Below are 20,761 nucleotides of genomic sequence, written 5' to 3'. Positions count from 1 at the left end.
TCTTATATCCATTCAATTTGCCAACTAGCTCTTTCAATCCCTTTAATTCTATTTTCTTGCAATTCCTCCGCCCCTTTCGGAGAGCCCGGCAAGCTACCGAGAGTATTCGATATGCCAGACACAGTAACAACAAAGTCTCCAATGGAGACGTTACTGGGCCCGCTCGAGCAAATCGACGATAAACGGGAGGGCCTTTACCTATATTAACACTTCAAATAAGAACTGCCATTGTATATGTTTTCGGGTGCGTGTATGTGTGTGTGTGTGTGTGTGTGTGTGTGTGTGTGTGTGTGTGTGTGTGTGTTCAGCTTTAGAAAAGTGAGTCACATTCCCAATCTTGTTTCCAAGTCATCCATACCTCATCACTCTGGATAGACAACATTTTCCCTTTAATCTTATTAGACTCCAATTCCTAGAAATAACTCGCATTCCACCTTGGACATGCAACTTCATTACACTATGACTCTCTCTCTCCCGCTCTTTCTCTTAACCATATTCACTCCATAACATGTGCTTTATCTTCTCTGACTGACCACATTTTTTAAAATTGAGTCACAGTGAGAAACATTTTAAAATTAATAAATAATAGAAAGTTTGGTAACTGGAATAGTTCGTGGAAAATGCATAATGTAAAGCTGGACTGTATAATTCCAATTTATACTTTTACCATCATCCTAAGAGCAAATACACCGTGAAGTGTACAGGGAAAGGTAACTTAGTAGTCACTCTTGGGTGACACACTGTGATTAACATGGAAACTGAAGAAGGTCATAATTATAGGACTGACAGATGAGGAAGAACAACACGGTTAAGATCTGTTTGGTACATGGAATATGATGAACACATGAGGTAGAATGTAAACCATTGTAAAACACTCTATAATTAGCAAGATTTCTTATGCATGTTTCATGGAAGGAACCCACATGCATGTTTCTTGTAAGAGAACTCATATGTACCTTATCCTGACTTCACAAAGATGGCACTCACTCATAGGCGAGTCCAGTACTCATGTGATCCAAGTCCCAAAATACACCATTCACAGCAGTGATGGACCTGACTCTAAACAGTTGTAGTCAGCCAGACCTGGGCAATGGGACCTGAACACTATAATGACTTTTCCTTCTTAGGTTATTCAAGAGAAACTCCAAGTATGGGCAGTGCTAAAGTGATGAAGCATAGAATTTAGTTCTTTATCTCAGTATCAAATCTGTAACTGGGTCAAACTTGCATGTAGAGAATGCACATTTAGAATAGAATAGAGAACTTAATATAAGTGATATACAGTTGCTTCATAAACACACACTAAAGAAAATGCAAAGTAATCCAGCTACTGAAAATATATACTAAAAACACATGCATTTAACATATTAAAATAACATGGAGCTGGAATGAAAATATGAAGGGTAGGTGTGTTACTCTTACACACAGCTGACCCACGCTCAGCTGACCCACGCTCAATCCCCAGCTTTCCACACAGTTCCGTAAGCCCTGCCAAGAGTGTTCTATGGGCACAGAACCAAAAGACAGCCCTTAGCACCACAGGGTATAACCCAAAGAATGCAAAAATTAATTAGTTAAAAACTACTAAATAAATTACACATCATTTTAAAGTTTAAATGTTAACTTCTAAAGAGAAAATGGTAATTTCATTACTTTTTGGAAAACATTTTTTTTAGCATTTCAAGATAATCTCATAAAAAATGTTGAACTCTGTTAAGAATTTAATGTGAACTTCATTTCTTTATAAAACAAACTTAAGTGTTATCTTTGACACAAATCCATTGAAAATAATTTCACTCTTGTGTAATACTAAAACTAAATCTGAGCATTTATTCAAGACTTAAAATAAAAACAGTTATTTCCCTCAAAAAACAAAAACACTGAAATTTAGTAGATTTGCTTACTTAGGTAGATACTATGTATACAAACAAAGGCATCTCAATTACTAATGGTTTTAATTTTTGCTTCTTTAAAATTTTAACTATATATTTAACAATGCAAGTTTTGCAAGCTTTGGCAAGATTTATAAAAAAAATTTGAAAGAAAGAAATAAATGTTGAAACTTAACTATTCCCCCACCTGGTAAATATCAATATGTGCAACAAAATGTTTTCAGAGGGAAAAAGAAAACAAGTCACATGGCAGAAAGAAATAATCTTAAATATCTAGGCACAACCCATGAATCCCATTGCTGTGCATAGTTACTGGAAAAATTTAATTAGCAATGTCATTCTGTGCTGAGAGCATCTAACACTTTGATTTCATGCTTGTAATTCAGACATTAGCATTCAAATCACCCTGTAACTTGCACTTTGGTATTTATTGAATGAATACCAATTAAATTGTTCCAAATAATCATTTTCATTTCCTGTTAAGTAAATGCCTGAAACCCAATGTTCTCATGAAATTTAACATAATTTGAGGTGTTAGGATTTAAATTTTTGGTGGAGAAATTCTGGTTTGAAGCAGTGAAGTTATTTCTTTATATTTATTAAGATAATATTGGTTTATAAGAGTAGAAATATTTAAACGTGTTAGCTGTACAATTTTATCAAACCATAATCACACCAAAATGTAAATATCCCTCTCCACCATTGTCCATAAGATCGTTTCAGCCCACAAACCCCCAAACCCCATTCCCAGCCTTATTAACCTCAATCAATTCTGTGGCCAGAGCTTAAGAATATCCTTTTATCTTTTTAAAAGAAGTGTCTATTCTCCTGAGTATTATTCTTTTAGTGAATCATGCCATCAATCATTGGCATGAGATCTACATCACTGTCACTGTCACTGTCCTCTCATTGTTCGTTGATTTGCTCGAGTGGGCCAGTAATACTGTGAGACTTATTACTGTGTTTGGCATATCGAATACGTCACGGGTAGCTTGCCAGTCTTTGCCGTGTGGCGAGATACTCTTGGTAGCTTGCCAGGCTTTCTGAGACAGGTGAAGGAATCCAACTCGGGCCGGCCATATTGGCTGCATGCAAGGCAAACGCCCTACCCGCTGTACTATCGCTCCAGCCTGAGATCTACATAGTGTGTAATTTAGTACCACAAAAATGTGACAAACTCTAGTCTAGTATCCTGATGCACACATGTGCATTTTCTTTATTTCAAAAGAATAGCCAATGAGCAGAATTCTCAAGTTTAGTTGAAAGAGGCAAAAGTTAAAAAGCAGGAACTGATGACAACAACAACATAAAACAATACATAGTAAAAACAGTAACATAACATATGATGATACAAAGAGAAAATCTTGATAAAACATGCATTACAATTCTCTCTAGTATTTACTGAAACTGTTTCTGTGCTCAAAATTGGAAGTGATCATTTCAGTAATTTTATAAAATTGCTCTGCTCTCATAAACTCTAAGACTAAATATTCTCAAAGCATAAATTTAGTAAATGGAGATGACATTAATAATCAAAATGTCTGGAAGTTCTTATATAGGAGGAATATGTATATGATTCATAAAATTATTTCAAGAAGTATGTCTTTTAATTTGAATGCTGTAAAATTTTAGTGCCAAGTTATATCAGTTTGGCAGCAGCAAAACCTTAAAATATTCTCTTAAAATTACACTTTGGCATAGAAGGTTATGATAATAAAGATTCATACTGTGATGTCACACCAAAGTTAACTGTGAAAGGAATATATTTAAAAAACATTATTGAACTGTAAGTTCTGAACATGATTAGCTTACAATATATTTAGTTATCCCAATTGATAAGAATACTGGGCTGGATGATGTGTTACGCTGAAGAATTCCACATCGGAACCCATGGCCTAGAATGGAACGAACAGGGTGAGAGACTATCTGAGTTCATCATGTCAACCAAGACCACTAATGGTAACTCACAGGTCCAGAAGGCCGAATCTAAACGTTGGACATGGGAGTCTCCCAGTGGATGGTTCCACAACAAAATTGACCACATCATATTCAATCGACAGTTTTGCATGACGGATGTCGCTGTTGTCCCAAAATTCCAAACTGGATGGGACCACCGTCTCTTTCATGTGAAATTCTACTTCACAGAGCGGGGAGAAAGGGCTGCAAAGTTTAAGAAGAGAACTCCCAGAAAGACCACAAATTGGGGGCTCTTTGGTGCTATTGTGGCAACTTGGGAAGATGCCGTCATTGACAACAATGACAAGGGATATGACCGACTGGTTCAGCACCTCCATAATTGTGTGAGGAACGCCAAGAGACAACTAGCCACAAAAAGATGCCCAGCTTCAAAAACTCTTGAGCCCATTTGCCAATGTGGCTTGGTGCAAGCCTCAGGCAACCGCAAGCGAACGTCCAAGTTCCCAAAGCAGTGCAGAGAAGTGATAAAGAAAGACCTCAAAAAAAAAAGAGAGATGAGCAGCAGTGCTCACAGATGTGGCAGAAGCCGGGAAAAGCATTCACAATGCCTGCCTGTCCTTTGCCAACTACAAGACCAAGATGACTGCCCACCGATGTCCTGATGGATCTATGACATCTTCCAGAAGGGCAGGGAAGATTATCCATGACTTCTACTTAGATCTCTTCGATAGCAACGTCTACCTGCCCACATACTAAATTCCGCAGGATGGATATGTCCTTCCCAACGTTTTCCCTTCCGATATTTGACACGCCATATCGTCCGCAAAGAAGTGAACAGCATCTGCCCCAGACAAGGTCAAACCCGAACACCTGAAGAACCTCCTGTCAGTACTCATCAATATACTGGCTTGGCTCTTCATACACTGCCTATTCGAAAGCAAGTTTCTGTTCCAATGGAAAACCAGCAGGACTGTACTGCTGTACAAGAAGGGAGACATCCACGACATTGGCACTTATCGCCCGATATGCCTGTTGTCTGTCGTCTACAAGCTGTTCACTCGAGGCATCCTGAATAAGATTGGCAGAACATTAGATGAAGAACAACCATGTGAGCAAGCGGAAAAGGATTCAGCATAATTGATCATAACCACACGATATCTAAGCTCATTGAGGTTTCTCAGGAGTTCAAGATGTCTCTCTAATGTTCATTAATTTAAAGAAGGCCTTTGATTCTGTTGAGACAGAAGTGGTCATAGAAGCTCTAGCCAAACGAGGCATTCAAACTCAATACATCAGGATCCTCCGTGAGCTGTATTATGGATGCACTACCAGGATCTCAGCATTCTACAAGGAAGCGATCGTCCATATCAAGAGAGGGGTTCAGCAGGGTGATACCATTTCACCAAAACTCTTCAGTGCCACCCTCGAGAATGTCATGCAATGACTGGAATGGGAAGGAATGGGATTGATGATAGACGGTCAGCAACTTCACCACCTCCGCTTCGCTGATGACAATCGTTCTAATAACACCAAACATCAGCCAAGTGGCACAAATGCTGGCCAAATTCGACCATGAGTGTGGAAAGGTCAGACTACAGTTGAATCTCATGAAGACAATGTTTGTGAGAACCGGTCTTGTTCCTGATGCTCCATTCAATCTCAATGGAACAAACATCTCCGAATGCAACAGTTATGTGTACCTAGGTCGAGAAGTCAGCATGACGGATGACCTGGCATTTGAGTTGCACAGGAGGAAGAGAGAGGCTTGGAACATCTTCAAGAACATTAAAGAAATAGCTAAGAGGATGAAGAACCTCCGGCTCCTGGCATATCTCTTTGATTCCACTGTTCTTCCTGCATTAACATATGCCTCAGAGACCTGTGCCCTATGAAAACAGGATGAGAACCCAATTTGGGTCTCCCAAAGAAGAATCCAAAGAGCTATGCCTCAAGTATCGTGCTTCACTCAAGTGAGGAAAGAATCCAGAGTTCTGACTTCTGTCACCGATCAAGAATAAGGGACGCTGCCTCGTTTGCCAATGCGTCGAAAATCAGATAGGCTGGACACGTAATGCAATTTGGAGACAACCGCTGGACTAGAGCCATTACTGACTGATTCCACGGGACATCAAAAGATCATGTGGCTGCCCACCTACGAGATGGTCAGACTTCTTCGTCAAGACCTTGAACAATCAGCTTGAGGTTCTTTGTTGTCCTGGAGCAAGCAGACGCTGCTGGGCTACACTAGCACACGACAGGCACAAATGGAGACGTTACTGGTGCCTGCTTGAGCAAATTCATGAATAATGGGATGTCAAGTGATCAAGTGATCAAGTGATCAGTGGATAGGGCCTTTGCCTTGCACGAGGCCGACCCGGGTTCAATTCCTCTGTCCCTCTCGATGAGCCTGGCAAGCTACTGAGGGTATCCCGCCCATACGGCAGAGCCGGGTAAGCTCCCCATGGCCTATTGGATATGCTAAAAACAGTAACAACAAGTCTCACAATGGAGATATTACTGGTGTCAGCTTGAGCAAATTGATGAACAATAGGAGGACAGTGCTACAGTGCTACAAATAAGAATATTATTCTGCGATTATAACCTAGAATGTTACTATATCTATCAACTACAAACATTTATTTAGATAGTAACCACAAAAGTTACTGAGCATAAAAATGTAATTAAAAGGAAAACCTGAATCTTTGCTTTATATACCATGAAAGTCTAACAGAAAACAATAAAAAGAAATTGAACAAATTAATTCAGTTTACAGTCTCTTAGACCCTAAAAATTCTAAAGCATAGACATCCCAAAAAGTTGGATATCTGTCAACACAACTTTATATAAAAGCTATCATCTAGAAGCTGATATTTAAAGAAACTAAGCAGAAAAAAGAAAGAAATGAAATTTTGAATTTTAAAAGACTCTGGTATGCCAGACCTTGCCATCTCTTCAGGTCCTTATGCAGATTCCAGACTCACCTTTGCTCATTGTCTTCCAGGGGGAATAGATCTCCTGCCTAATACCTGCAGGACCTTTTTGGAACCCAAAGTAGATTCATTACCCTTGCTCCTGCATCCTTGCAGTCTCCATACCCAATTTTTGTTATGCCTATAAATATCCATCCACACCCCAGCCCCAAGATGCTCACTGCTGCATATATCCTGAACCACCAGGATACTTCTATGGCCACACAATAGTTCCTACTGCATTACATCTTCAAGAATACATTTATACTACTTATCCCTGGTGAGCACCAGTCAGAAAGGAAAAGAGAATTACTCCACCTATTCCCTCAGTGACTCCTAGAGGGACTGAACTACAAAGATTTACCCTCAGAGAACAGCAGACACCACAGAGATACACACCTGAGAAACTCACTGGTCTCAATAAGGAAGATAATAGCAGGGCAGACTCCAACCAGCCCCAAACAGCATTCTACCCTAGATAATAATGAACATGGAGAAGGAGGATGCTTAAATTAATTCAGAGAAAGGGTGGTACAGGTAGTCAGTAAAGCACAAGAGAACATCAGAGTCAAAATGAGAAAAAGGCTATCATTAGCGAGAAAACTGAGAACAGGTGAAGTACAGATGGTCTTCAAAACAGAATAACAGTGGCTTAAGAAAAAAAACAGTGAAATATAAGAAAAAATGTTTGGAATCTCTAGAAAGGGAAATAAGATGAAAAAATTCTGAAAAGAAATGATAGCACAATGAGAACTATGAGATGAACTCAAGAGGCACAATGTGATTCACCAGAGTTTCTGAAAAATAGGTGAACTTGACAAAGCACCACTAGTCAAAGAACTCACAGATAATTCCACAGAGATGAGGAGTGAATACACCTAAATCTATGAGACCTAAAATATGAGCCCAAATAGGAAAAGTTTAAGATACATTGAAATCAGCATGTCAAAAGACAAAGGCAGAATATTGAATGCAGCAAGATAAAAGCAGATTACTTACATATGGTACTGCCATAAGAATGAAGGAAGATGAGTTTCAGCAGATCAGAAGAGAATAATGAAATGTATTTTAAATAACAACAACAACAATAACAAACCCCCAATGAAATGAAAACTCACCAATAATATTCTATCCAGATTGGATATCATTCAGATTTTGAAGGAATGATACAAAGCCGGATGCCTAAGCAACAGCTTATGTAGTTCAGATCCTTGAAGCCAGTTTCTAAATCCTATCAGAAAATGGGGCAATGAAATGAACAGAAACTTTCTCAAAGAAGAAATCTGAATGGCCAAAAGGCACATGAAAAAATGCTTTCATCACTAATCATCAGAGAGATGCAGATCAAAACAATATGAGACATCACCTCACACCAGAGACTGGCACACATCCAAAAAACCAAAAGCAACTGGTGTTGGCAAAGATGTGGGGAGAAAAGGACTCTTCTTAACTGCTCATGGCAATGCTGTCTGGTCCAGCCTTTTTGGAAAACAATATGGATGTTTCTCAAAAAACTAGAAATTGAGTTCCCATTTTATCAGCAATACCACTTCTGGGAATATATCCCGGAGATGCAAAAAAGCACAGTAGAAATGACATCTGCACTTGTATGTTTATTGCAACACTATTTAGAATCACCAGAATCTGAAAAAAAAAAAACAGTGCCCAAGAACAGATGACTGGTTAAAGAAACTTTAGTATATCTACATAATGGAATACTATGCAACTGTTAGAAAAGATGAAACCACGAAATTTGCATATAAATATATCAACATGGAGAGTATCATGCTAAGCGAAATGAGTTAGAAAGAGTGAGACAGACAGAGAATGACTGCACCCATTTGCAGAACATAAAGTAACATAACAGGAGAATAACACCTAAGAATACTAGAGATAAGGGCCAGGAGAATTGCCCCACAGCTTGGAAGCCCATCTTATGTGCTGGGGCAAAGGGCAGGTGGGACGGAGGGATCACTCGGGATGGTAGACGTGTGCTGGCAGTAGACTATGGACCAAACATGATGGTTTCTTCGTGCCTATATTGCAAATTATAACACCCATAAGGAGAGATAAAACAAGAATGGAATGTGTCTGCCACAGAGACAGGGGGTGGGAGTGGATGGGGGTGGCAGGAGAGACACTGGGAACATTGATGGTGGAGAAGGGACACTGGTGGAGGGATGGGAACTCGAACATTGTTTGATTAATTGTTTGATTAAAACTTAATCATGAAAATTTGTAAGTCTGTAAGTATATCTCACGGTGATTCATTAAAATATTTTAAAAAATAAAAAAAGAAACCAGTTTTGCAAGAAATAAAGGAGCATCTTTAAGAGAGAAGACAAACTTCTCAACAGTTTGCTATTGAAGATGGCATTTCCTCGTGGGCTTATGGCTAACTTCTACTACGTTAAAGCAGGTCTGTTTATCACAAGCTTACTAAAGGGTTATACTTTCTTAAGTAAAATAGTTCTATATAAAATATATATATATATATATATATATATATATATATATATATATCAGGGTGAGGAGAGAAGTGAGAATGAGAAGAGAGAGAGGCACCAAGAGAAGTCAGGAGGAGAGAAGGGAGGAAGCAGTGGCAGGGTAGAAAGAGGAGGATAGGGAGCAAAGTTCACGTCACGGTCTTCCCGTTGTTCATCGATTTGCTAGAGCGGGCCCAGTAATGTCTCCATCGTGAGACTTTGTTGTTACTGTGTTTGGCATATGGAATACGTCACGGGTAGCTTGCCAGGCTCTGCCGTGTGGGAGAGATACTCTCGGTAGCTTGCCGGGCTCTCTGAGAGGGGCGGAGGAATCGAACTCGGGTCGGCCATGTTGGCTGCATGCAAGGCAAACTCCCTACCCGCTATGCTATCGCTCCAGCCCCAATTTATATATAAATAAACATATAAATATATATCTTTAAAGATGTATTTATATATTTAATTATCTGAAGCCAGGGCAGAAAATGAGCTCGATAGCTGAGCCAAAGGTGGTTTGTGGGAATGGTTTCCACATACCTAAAGTTTGGCCACTTAGTTTTTCAGTAAAGTTAGTCCCAAATTGTTGGAGTCTGGCCAGAGGAACAGCAGATATTTTGGGGGTATCAGGAAGCCTGAAGGCGCCATCAGGCTGCTGATACACTCACCCAGCAAGTGCAAGTTGATCTGCTGGGAACACTGCAATACACACACACACACACACACACACACACACACACACACACACACATGATGGGCTGGAGAGATAGCACAGTGGGTAGGGCGTTTGCCTTGTATGCGGCCCACCTGGGTTTGAATTCACTGTCCCTCTCGGAGACCCTGGCAAGCCAACAAGAGTATCCCACCCGCACGGGATAGCAGAGCCTGGCAAGCTACCAGTGGTGTATTTGATATGCCCAAAACAGTAGCAAAAACTCTCACAATGTAGACGTTACTGGTACCTGCTTGAGTAAATCCATGAACAACAGGATGACAGTGCTACTGTGCTAGACATATATGATATATTTATATATATATATATAATATATGTTGTATATATATATATAACTTTAAAATTATCCTATTCTCAAAAGGGAATGCCCTGCCACAGAGGCAGGGTGGGATGGGGGGGATGGAGGGGAAGGATACTGGGATCCGTGGTGGTGGGAAATGGGCACTGGTGGAGGGATGGGTGTTTGATCATTGTATAATTGAAACCCAAGCACAAAAATTTGTAAGTCTACAACTGTACCTCATGATGTCTCACTAATAAAAAAAAATTAAAAAATTATCTTGTTCTCACTCTTATTAAATTTTGTGCTTGTAGGATTTATCTATGTAAACTTCAAATTTTATTAGCATAGAATTATACTATTAATTTTTCAGCATACATTTGTACAAACAAATCATTTTTGAAAAAAATAATCACCATATCTTTGATTTAAAAATTTGTGGAATCTCAGAAATTTAGGTTTATTCACTGAATTTATGTAGCTGTCACCACACCCACAAATCAGTAAAAGAGCTCTCCCATATCCGGGTTATAAAAATGGAACAAAAAATGAACAGTGATGAAACAACAAATGAACAAAAGCATCAGAACTGGAGATTTTGTTTCACTATTGAGCTTCCCTGGGCACAAACAATGAATAGATGGCATTCTCAGACCATTGGTGGACAGAAGGGGGTGCTCTTATGGTGATGTGATATTGGCACAAATTGATACAATGCATACTTAAAATATAATTTATTTATATTATTTACATAAAAGTATTGTTATATGAGTATATCATAGAGCATTTGCCTTGCACATGGCTGATCCGGGAGACCCAGGTTTGATTCCTCTGGCCCTCTCGGAGAGCCCCCAGCACACTACCTAGAGTATCTCGCCCACACAGCAAAGCCTGGCAAGCTTCCTGTGACGTATTTGATATGCCAAAGACAGAAACAACAAGTCTCACAATGGAGATGTTACTGGGCCCGCTCAAGAAAATCAATGAACTATGGGAGGACAGTAACAGTGACAGATCATGGTACCTCAATAAAAATGGTAAAGTAAAAGACATGTGGTAATCATCTGACAAAAGAAAGAGATTAATTTCAAAAAGATAGAGGGGTCAGAGCAATAGTACAGGAGGTAGGGAATGTCTTGCATGCAGCTAGCCCAGGTTTGATCTCTGGCACCCTACATGGTTCTCCAAGCCCACTAGGAGTGATCCTTAATTGCACAGCCAGGAGTAAGCCCTGAGCACCTCAGTGTGTGGCTCAAAAAACAAAAGAAAGACAGCCCACAGAATGTGACAAATGATTTATCTAAAACCCAACTGCTAAGGAATTAATGTCAAACATAAACTGGTTGCAATTTCCAAGAAAAAAAATCCAACCCTATTAAAAAATGTGGAGAAGAAATAAACACAAACTTCCTCAAATAAGAAATCCAAATGGCACATAAAAATGGTCTGCATAACTTATGGGAGATGCAAATCAAAGCAATGAGATACTGTTTTACACCACAGAGACTGACACACATCCCAAAGAACAAGAACAATCAGTATTGGTGAGGATACAGGGAGAGAGAAACTCTCATTCATTGATGGTGGGGATGCCAAGTATTTTAGCCTATTTGGAAAACAATATGGACATTCCTCAAAAAACTAGAAATTGAAATCCCATTTGACCTCTAGTAATATCACATCTGGGAATATACCCTGGGGGGACTAAAATCATACAGCAGAAAGACCATTTGCACTTTTATGTTGACTGCAGCAGTATTCATAATAACCAGAATCTAGAAACAACTTGAGTGCCTGAGAACAGATAACTAGATAAAGAATCTATGGTACATGTACACAATGGAACACTAGGCAGCTGTTAGGGGAAATAAAGTCATAAAATTTGCTCATAAATGAATGGACATGGAGAGTATCATTATGAGTAAGATAAGTCAGATAAGTCATAAAGAAGGACAGATATAGAATGATTGCACTCATTTAAAAGGTATAAAAACATAGAATGAGACTAATATCCAAGTCCAAAAAAAACAGGGGACAGGAGTACTGGTCAATGGTCAGAAGCTTGCCACAAGTCTATGGGGGTCAAAAGGCAGTTAGGATAGAGAAGGGACCATTTTGACAATAATAGTTCAATAATAATTAGAAATGACCTCTCTGGACAAGGACTGAGTGTTGAAAGTAGGTAAAGAGATATACATGAAAACCTCTAGGTATATGTATTGCAAATCATAATGTCCAAAATGTGAGCAAAGGAGTGAGAGAGACAGAGACAGAAACAGACAGAGAGACAGAGAGAGAAGTTTCCACCATAGGGCAGGCTGCGGTGGGGGTGAGTGGGAAGGAAACTGAGGATATAGGTGGTGGGAAATGTGCACTTGTGAATGAAGGGTGTTCCTAGATTATGTGACTGAAAGCAATCATGGACAACTTTGTAACTTTGTCTCTGACTGTGATTCAATTAGGGGGGAAAAAAGCAGATCAAATGTACTAAGTTTTGTATCTTCTGTTAATTTATTCCATCCCCTTTTAGTTTCTGAACTTTTGTTATTTTCTTTTGTTTTAAAAAATAATCACTTATCACTTATCACTTAATCACTTAATCCCTGTTATTCATCGATTTACTCGAGCGGGTGCCAGTAACCTCTCCATTCATCCCGGTTGCATGCTAGCATAGCCCAATGGTATCTGTTCGTTCTACGAACATGCAGAGCCTCAAACCGATCATTCAGGGTCTAGACGAAGAAGTCTGACCATCTTGTAGGTGGGCGTCCACGTGATCTTTTGATGTCCCGTGGAATCCAGTCAGTAATGGCTCTAGTCAAGTGGTCATCTGTAAACATCATTATGTGTCCAGCCCATCTGATTTTTGATGCCTTGGCAAATGAGACAGCATCCCTGATTCTTGAGTGTTGACGAAGATCAGAACTCCGGATTCTATCTCTCATTTGAGTGAATCATGATATTCCAAGCATAGCTCTTTCGATTCCTCTTTGAGAGACCCAAATAGCGGGTTATTATTAAATATATTATTAAAATTAAATTAAATTATTAAAATAATTATTAAAAATAATACATCTAGTAATAGTTAGAGACCATTGCTCAGGATAAAAACTGAGTGTTTGAAAGTATAACTTTCAGCATCTGGGAAGGAAGAAGGAAGGAAGGAAGGAAGGAAGGGAGGGAGGGAGGGAGGGGAGGGAGGGAGGGAGGGAGGGAGAGATAGGTGTTGGAGCATTGTATGAAACTCAATCATTAACAGCTTTTTAATGTTCTATCTCATGATGATTCGGTTAAAAAAAAGAAAAAGGTGAAATTAAAAAACTTTTTTAGAAAAAGCAATACATGTTTCTGAAAACAGGGGAATCATGTAAAAAAGTTAAAGCATATACCTGGCACACACAAAGTCCTGAGTTTACTCTCCTGCAGCACAGCCCAGTGTGTCTAGCCAGTTGGGGCACCGACTTCCCCAGCCCACACAGCCCAGCTGACACCCCCCAAAACCACATTCATTATAAAACTTGAAATGCTACAGAAAGTTGAGAAAATCTAACATAATACTATATCCACACATTGACACTTAAAATATTCTCATCATCTTTATAAAAAATACATAAAAATATAGAAAGATGAATAAACAAATAAATGGAAATAATTTGAGAGCTTAGACTGATGTGTATGTAGTGATTTTCTCCACTTTTGTTCTACTACTTTTGCAATAGCATTATAGCACTGTCCTCCTGTTGTTCACCCATTTTCTCGAGTGGACCCAGTAACGTCTCCATTGTGAGACTGTTGTTACTATATTTGGCATATCGAATATGTCTGAATAGCTTGCCAGGCATGCCAGGCATGCCGTGCGAGCAAGATACTCCCAGTAGCTTGTGGGGCTCTCCACGAGGGGTGGAGAAATCGAACCCAGGTTGGCCGGGCCGGCCATATGCAAGGCAAATGCCCTTCCACTGGGCTATTGCTCCAGCCCACTTTTGCAATGCTTTTTAAAAATAAAAATCATAAATTAGATCTATTTGAAATGAGTATTCATTATACGTAAAATATTCTATAGTTATAAAAATGTCATTAACTTTTAAAAAAATGTTATGTTTTTACCTTTTATTAACCTGTAAGTCTACTTGAAAATCTCTCAAAAACTTCACAACTGCTAAGTGAAAATTACAATTTTATTTGACTTTTCAAATTTGTATTTTTATAAATCTAGGTTAATGAGTTCTTCAGCATCATACAAATTTCATTTTGATGCTTAAGTAAGTCTGTGGGCTCTACATTCAATTTTCCTAAATCCAAATGTGAGCATGCTTCTAACTAATTATAGATTTGTAGTTAAATTATAGTTTATAACCTTTCCATGTGAGCTTGTGTCTAAAAATGAAAATGGTATTTGCCAATAAATTGAAAGATGTTTGCAAAATTTAACAATCAGTAAAATGTATGCAACAGAAAATGCTTGGCAACAAAGGAATATATGAAATAGGTGTTGGATATGAGTCCTATTATAATATTATAATTTCTTATTAAGCAGAGCATAAATACTACAATTGACTAAATTATATCTTACCTCACCCTGATCATGTCTTTTTCCCCTAAGTTTTGTTTCTTAATTGTCTAATCACCATAGAGTAAATTTTTCAAATATACCTCATATTCTGCAGTCGCGATCTCTTGGTGCATTCACTTTTGAGATTATCAGTTGATTGCTATAATATTCGTCTCACTATCTTTACTTTTCTAATGTCACAGACGCTTTTCTAGAATTTTCAAAGAATATTAGAAGAAAAGGGCATCCTCTGTTCTGCTTTCTCACTCCTTTATTCTGACCTAAACTGAAAACCTTTGTGCCTAGGTTCCTTTGCAGGGGTCAAACCTCATGAACATTTCTGACAAAGTACTAGAAATCCCTGCAGATTTCTCTGGAACCGATTCAGTGTTTCTATCGCATATACAATAGCTTCTCATAATGGATGTTTGTTTATCTTTTATACTTTTCTATAATGGGCTGGAGCAATAGCACAGCGGTAGGGCGTTTGACTTATAAGCGGCCAACATGGCCAAACCAAGTTCGATTCCTCCGCCCCTCTCGGAGAGCCTGGCAAGCTACCGAGAGTATCTCGCCTGCACAGCAGACTTGGCAAGCTACCCGTGAGGTATTTGATATGCCAAACACAGTAACAAGTCTCATGACGGGACGTTACTGGGCCCGCTCGAGCAAGTCGATGAACAACGGGAGGACCATCACCTGATTTTTCTATAATATATTCTTTATAATATGTATGTGGCATACTTTCCAAACTTTTTTAGATCTTTATGAGGATTATATATAGTAATATTAAGATCTAAAAAAGCTTTAATTTAATGCTGGCTTAAATTTGACAAATTTTAAGTTTCAAATAATTTCTTTGAATATACATGAGCAGCAACCTGGAAATGATGTTTACATGAAAACGTGGACATCCTTTGTAGATAGCATCTTTATTTCTTCTGGAAGATATAGTTAGTTGTTGCCTGTTGTTTTTGAACCACATTCAGAAGTACTATGGGATCACTCCCAGTTCGGGTGCTCAGAGGACCCTATAAGCTTCTGTGAAACAATCCAGGGTTATGCACATGTAAGGCTCACTTGCTCCACTTGCCTACTAAACCATTTCTCTGACTCCCTATTTGTAAAGTATTGAACTATTGATATCTGAACTACTTATCAACAAAATGAAGGTAGTAGTAGAATTTACCCTATAGGTTGTTGAATACTAAATTTTGTAATGCATATTGTCTTCAGAGAATTTCTCACCACATCATGAAATATTAGTCGTTATGTTTAATGTTTGCATGATTATAAGTTTTGTCGTATTTAAACAATAGCTATTTGTTTAGTATATTTTAGTTCAAAAAAACATTTTTCCAATTTTTGTAGGGTTTGGGGCACACCTAGAGGTGCTCAGGGCTCCCTCCTGTCTCTGTGTTCAAAAATCATGCATGGCATGGCCAAATTGGGTATCAGAGACTGAATCTGTGCCAGCCACATAAAAGGCAAGTGTCTTACTCACTGTGCTATCTTTCTGGCTCCTCTATTTTTCATCTATTATATACAGGAAAATTGCGGCCAAACAAAACAAGCAATCAAATATCCGGAAATATAAATGTGCAAATATATAAATTAAATAAAGTAAAAAAAATGTTCAAAGCAAAGTATGTATGAACTAAATCTACTAGTGTAAAATTAGAAGCACCAAATGCATTATAAATAAAACTACTTACTATTGTTTAGAATATGCTAATAATTAACCTAAACTCATGCACTTATTTCCGGATGTTCCCAGTTACTCTGCTTTGTTACAGAGACATAGGCTGAATCACAATTCCCAGCTGTCGGGGAAGTCTGCTTTATTGATCAGGAAGGGTACCAGCCAATGTGTGGAAAGATTGGTCCAATTCCATTACAATGACAGAAAAAACAATTCTGAGTACATTCTCTACAGAGCATGGGTCAGCAGCTTAATATTTATTTCAGTTTGGCAATGAGCATGTGTCTCTTGTAGACAGATGCTTAATGATAGCTCTTTGTAATGTTAATAACCAAGAAGAGAAGATACATTTTAAAACGATATAGCAGTTTTCCAAAACAGATTATTTTTAAGATTGAAAATTCATGAAAAAACATAGGCGATCCATCAAATATTAGTTCCTGAATCATTGAGGGCTTAAATTATAATGTGTATATTAAAAGTTCTGATTTGGAAAAGAAGAGGGATTTTTGTTATAAGATGTAACAGCAATTACTTGAGACTAATCTCTCCACAATTTAAAACACACATTTATATTTGAAGGTGTATAAAGACCATGCATGTAGACAGATGTGCATATATATGCATATATATACACACATATATGTAGGTAAACACTATTAGTAACTTAGTAAGCATAGACATTTTGTAATTTAGCTTTATTATCACATCAACATAATTTTAAGTGGAAATTACAATTTTTGAAGGTCTCACACCTGCCCCATATTCTATTCCGAGACATTTTATAAATTATCTAATTTGACCCTCATTAAAAAAAATTAAAAGGTGGGTAATAGTAACTTTATGTAATAACATAGAAACAAAGCATAATAAATTAATTTTCCTATGGATTCCAAAACTAGCATTCCCCTGCGTTTTAAGCAAAGATGTACATTTGGGCTTTAATGTCTTCTCAGTCCCAGACTTGCCCTATCATCACACAGCATCCAGAATTCTCCTTACCATGATTCACACAGCCATACTGTTGCCCAGCTAGCCTACATTTTTACTGATCATCTACTCAAATATGTGTGGCTTGATGATCAAGTTCTCATTTCTGCATTTTGCCTCATTTCCCTTCCTGCTGACAGTAGTCACAATGCATGTGATGGTAAGTCTATAGCAACCATGTTGAATCATTACATTGAAACTATGTTTTGAGAATAGCAGGAAACAAGATACATGCCTATCATTCTCCAACTGTATTGTTCTGATATAATGGGTCTAGACCTCTGTATTTGCTTCTGTCACTCTACCTTTGTGTATATTTGCATTTTACAGGGAAGAATTTAACTCTGTTGCAATACCGTTTCTATGTTATAACTAATAGAGTGTAAGTTCACTGTGGGGTATAACCCAGACTTTCTCAGTAGGTCTGGGACCCCACCTACTCTCAGAGACCTAGTGAGTGGTTCAATGCAATGATGCTGTGATGTTTGGGTTCTTTGATGCCTTGGACTACCCAGACCACTCCAGCATTGTTCAGGACCCTTCAGAACCATGGACAGAAATGCTTGGGGGTTCCTAGGGCTACATCTAGCAATGCTTGTGGGCCATGTGATATCAAACCCAGGTTGGACTCTTGCTAGACATGTGCCCTAACCACTGTACAAAGTACATTTCGAGTAGTGAATTATAGCAAACCATTCTACCTTAGCAACATGATCATGATTTATGATGTTATATTGCTTTTAATATTAAAGAAAATGCACACACACAAAGCCTCATTTTCTTCGTTCTCAATAAAAACACTAATATAAATCCACTAGTATAAAGATTATAAAAAGTATAGCATCTTCTACAGTTAAATATACTCAATTAAATATACAGTTAAATATACAGTTAAACTGTGTGTTAAGAGATAAACTCATAGTAACATATCGGTAACAGTTGCAATGTTCTATAATATCTGTCAAAACTACTATTCAATTGTCTAAAACTGAAACATATGACAAAAGCAGCAAAACATTAAGAAAGCAAATAATTAACACTCAAGTGAGAACAATATTGCATAATGGAAAATCCATTGAGAGCATAACAACTCTTTCCCTAACATTACTGCATCTTTTGGCATAAGAGGATGCCTAAATTCATCTAGTTGTCCCCGGCAAAAATATAAACTAGCCAAGAAACAACCATGTACACAGACAGTAGTAACAAAACAAGAGCCCCTTGCAGAAGATTCGTTCTAATGATGACGCTTACTGAATGAATGCCTTCTATATTATTTTATAAACTACGAAATGTTATCTTTAAAAGTACTTATGTTTTCTTACTACTAAATTAAATCTCATCTTCTATAAAATATAAATCTCATTTTCTATAAAACAAAGTTGTAAGGGGGCAATAGTCAGAAGATGGTTGAAAAACACTGTTATAGACAAAGGAACTGCTTCATAGAAAGTTTTTCACTTTTCACCAAGGTACAATAACACACTGGGCTGGAGAAATAGCACAGCGGGTAGGGCATTTGCCTTGCACACAGCCAACCCGGCTGACCTGAGTTTGATTCCTCCGTCCTGCTCAGAGAGCCCAGCAAGCTACTGAGAGTATCTCGCCCGCACAGCAAAGCCTGGCAAGCTACCCGTGACATATTTGATATGCCAAACACAGTAACAACAAGTCTCACAATGGAGACGTTACTGGGCCCGCTCCAGCAAATCGATGAACAACGGGAGTACAGTACAGTGCTACAGTGCATCTTCTGTAAAATATACCATATTATAGTATAGCCTCTTCACTAAAATTAATTCAAAAGTAAAATTAATTCAAAGTCCCCTGAAATAGTCAAAATTTATTCATTTTATTTAATTTTCAGCAACTGAAATAGAACTACATGAAATGTATACACAAATTTTAAACTCTCCATAGTATGATGGCACTTTCCAATTATTCAAAGTCATTAACTTAAAATGAAGGCTTTTTAATGACTTTAAACAGCTGTAACGTATTTTATTTTTGCAACCAGGCACTAATAGATGGAAACTAAAAAATATATTAAAAAGAGAAAAAATTTAAATGATAAAATATCATGCATTCAATTTTAGAAAGATGTAATTAAAGATGTTAAATCTAAAAATTTGCATACTTTTTAAAATATAAAAGTATGCAGTAAGACTATTTGAATGCATTTATTAGAAATACAAGTCATATTACTCATGCTATGTCAACCCTCTGTGTCTAAATCTATATTTATATATACTTTGACTACAGCTGTATTTACCCCCAACTCTGGTTGCACTAATATATGGGTGCAACTTTCTTATTTTATTGCTTCCTAATTAACTTTCCTCTTTCACAATAAATCAAATCCAGGCCAAAGCACAAACACACATACTAAGACTCAAACCAAAAATAGTGTGTCATCTACTCTACTATCTCAATTTATTATCTTTGTTTTTTCTTAAGTTAAGGATCTGCATAAATCTACACAGTGCACCATTTCATACTGCATTGCTTTGGAATTGTCAAAGCAGGACCTTATAAAAAAAGAACTGTTTTCTATGATAAAGCAAAGTGCCAGGTCATGCCTTTCTCTGTCAGACGATCTGCCCTTGCTTTCTGCCTGACTGCACACTAACTCATATCAGGAGAAAGCACAGGTAGAGGCAGTGAAGGCAGTGACAGCTCTCTCCAAGGTGTCTCTGCTACGAAGATTGTAATAGATAAGTTCACCTCTGTCAGGGGCTTGAAGGAAACATTCTTGTTTGACAACTACGGCATGAAGTACAAATTTTGTGATTTGATTGTTTACAGCACTTGGAAAGATGCCAGAGATGCGATAAATATCCAAACCAAGTGATTTATGTGCTTTCTGGCTGTAGATTCAGTTTTTATTTTTTGTTAAGGCTGAAGAAAATATATTACTTTTATGTCTGTGAGTGATCAATTACATTCTACAGTGAATGTCAATTCATTTATTTTAGCGAGCTATTAATTTAAGTGGTTCATCATAATGCTTCTTTTATTAACTGTGATTTAATTAAAAATAGTAAAAGTGCTGATAGGTAAAAATCTTACCAGGTGAAGATAAGGCATAGTAACGTAGATATTAAAATCAAAACTTGGTTAAACATTGCAGACTGTGTACGCTGAATGGCTCTATGTAGATCATTCTATAATGATACAAAAAAGTATACTTAAAAATTTGAAGAGGACTGAATACATGTAACATATTCATTCCATATCTTACAA

General features: G+C 37.7%; 1 protein-coding gene across 2 annotated transcripts in view; it reads right to left on the bottom strand.

Annotated features, from left to right (window-relative positions):
* KCNT2 (potassium sodium-activated channel subfamily T member 2) overlaps positions 1 to 20,761 on the bottom strand; it is a 436,080-nt gene that overhangs the window by 261,831 nt on the left and 153,488 nt on the right. For both annotated transcript variants that reach the window (XM_056110603.1, XM_056110604.1), the window contains exon 8: positions 20,588 to 20,682. In XM_056110603.1, coding sequence (XP_055966578.1) covers positions 20,588 to 20,682 — 95 coding nt within the window. The remainder of the gene's footprint in view (positions 1 to 20,587; positions 20,683 to 20,761) is intronic.

This window comes from Sorex fumeus, unplaced genomic scaffold (genome assembly GCF_029834395.1).
Source record: "Sorex fumeus unplaced genomic scaffold, SorFum_2.1 ptg000010l, whole genome shotgun sequence".
Taxonomy (NCBI): Eukaryota; Metazoa; Chordata; class Mammalia; order Eulipotyphla; family Soricidae; genus Sorex; species Sorex fumeus.
The sequence above is the reverse complement of the archived record's forward strand: the minus strand, read 5'-3'. Positions and strand labels throughout refer to the sequence as shown.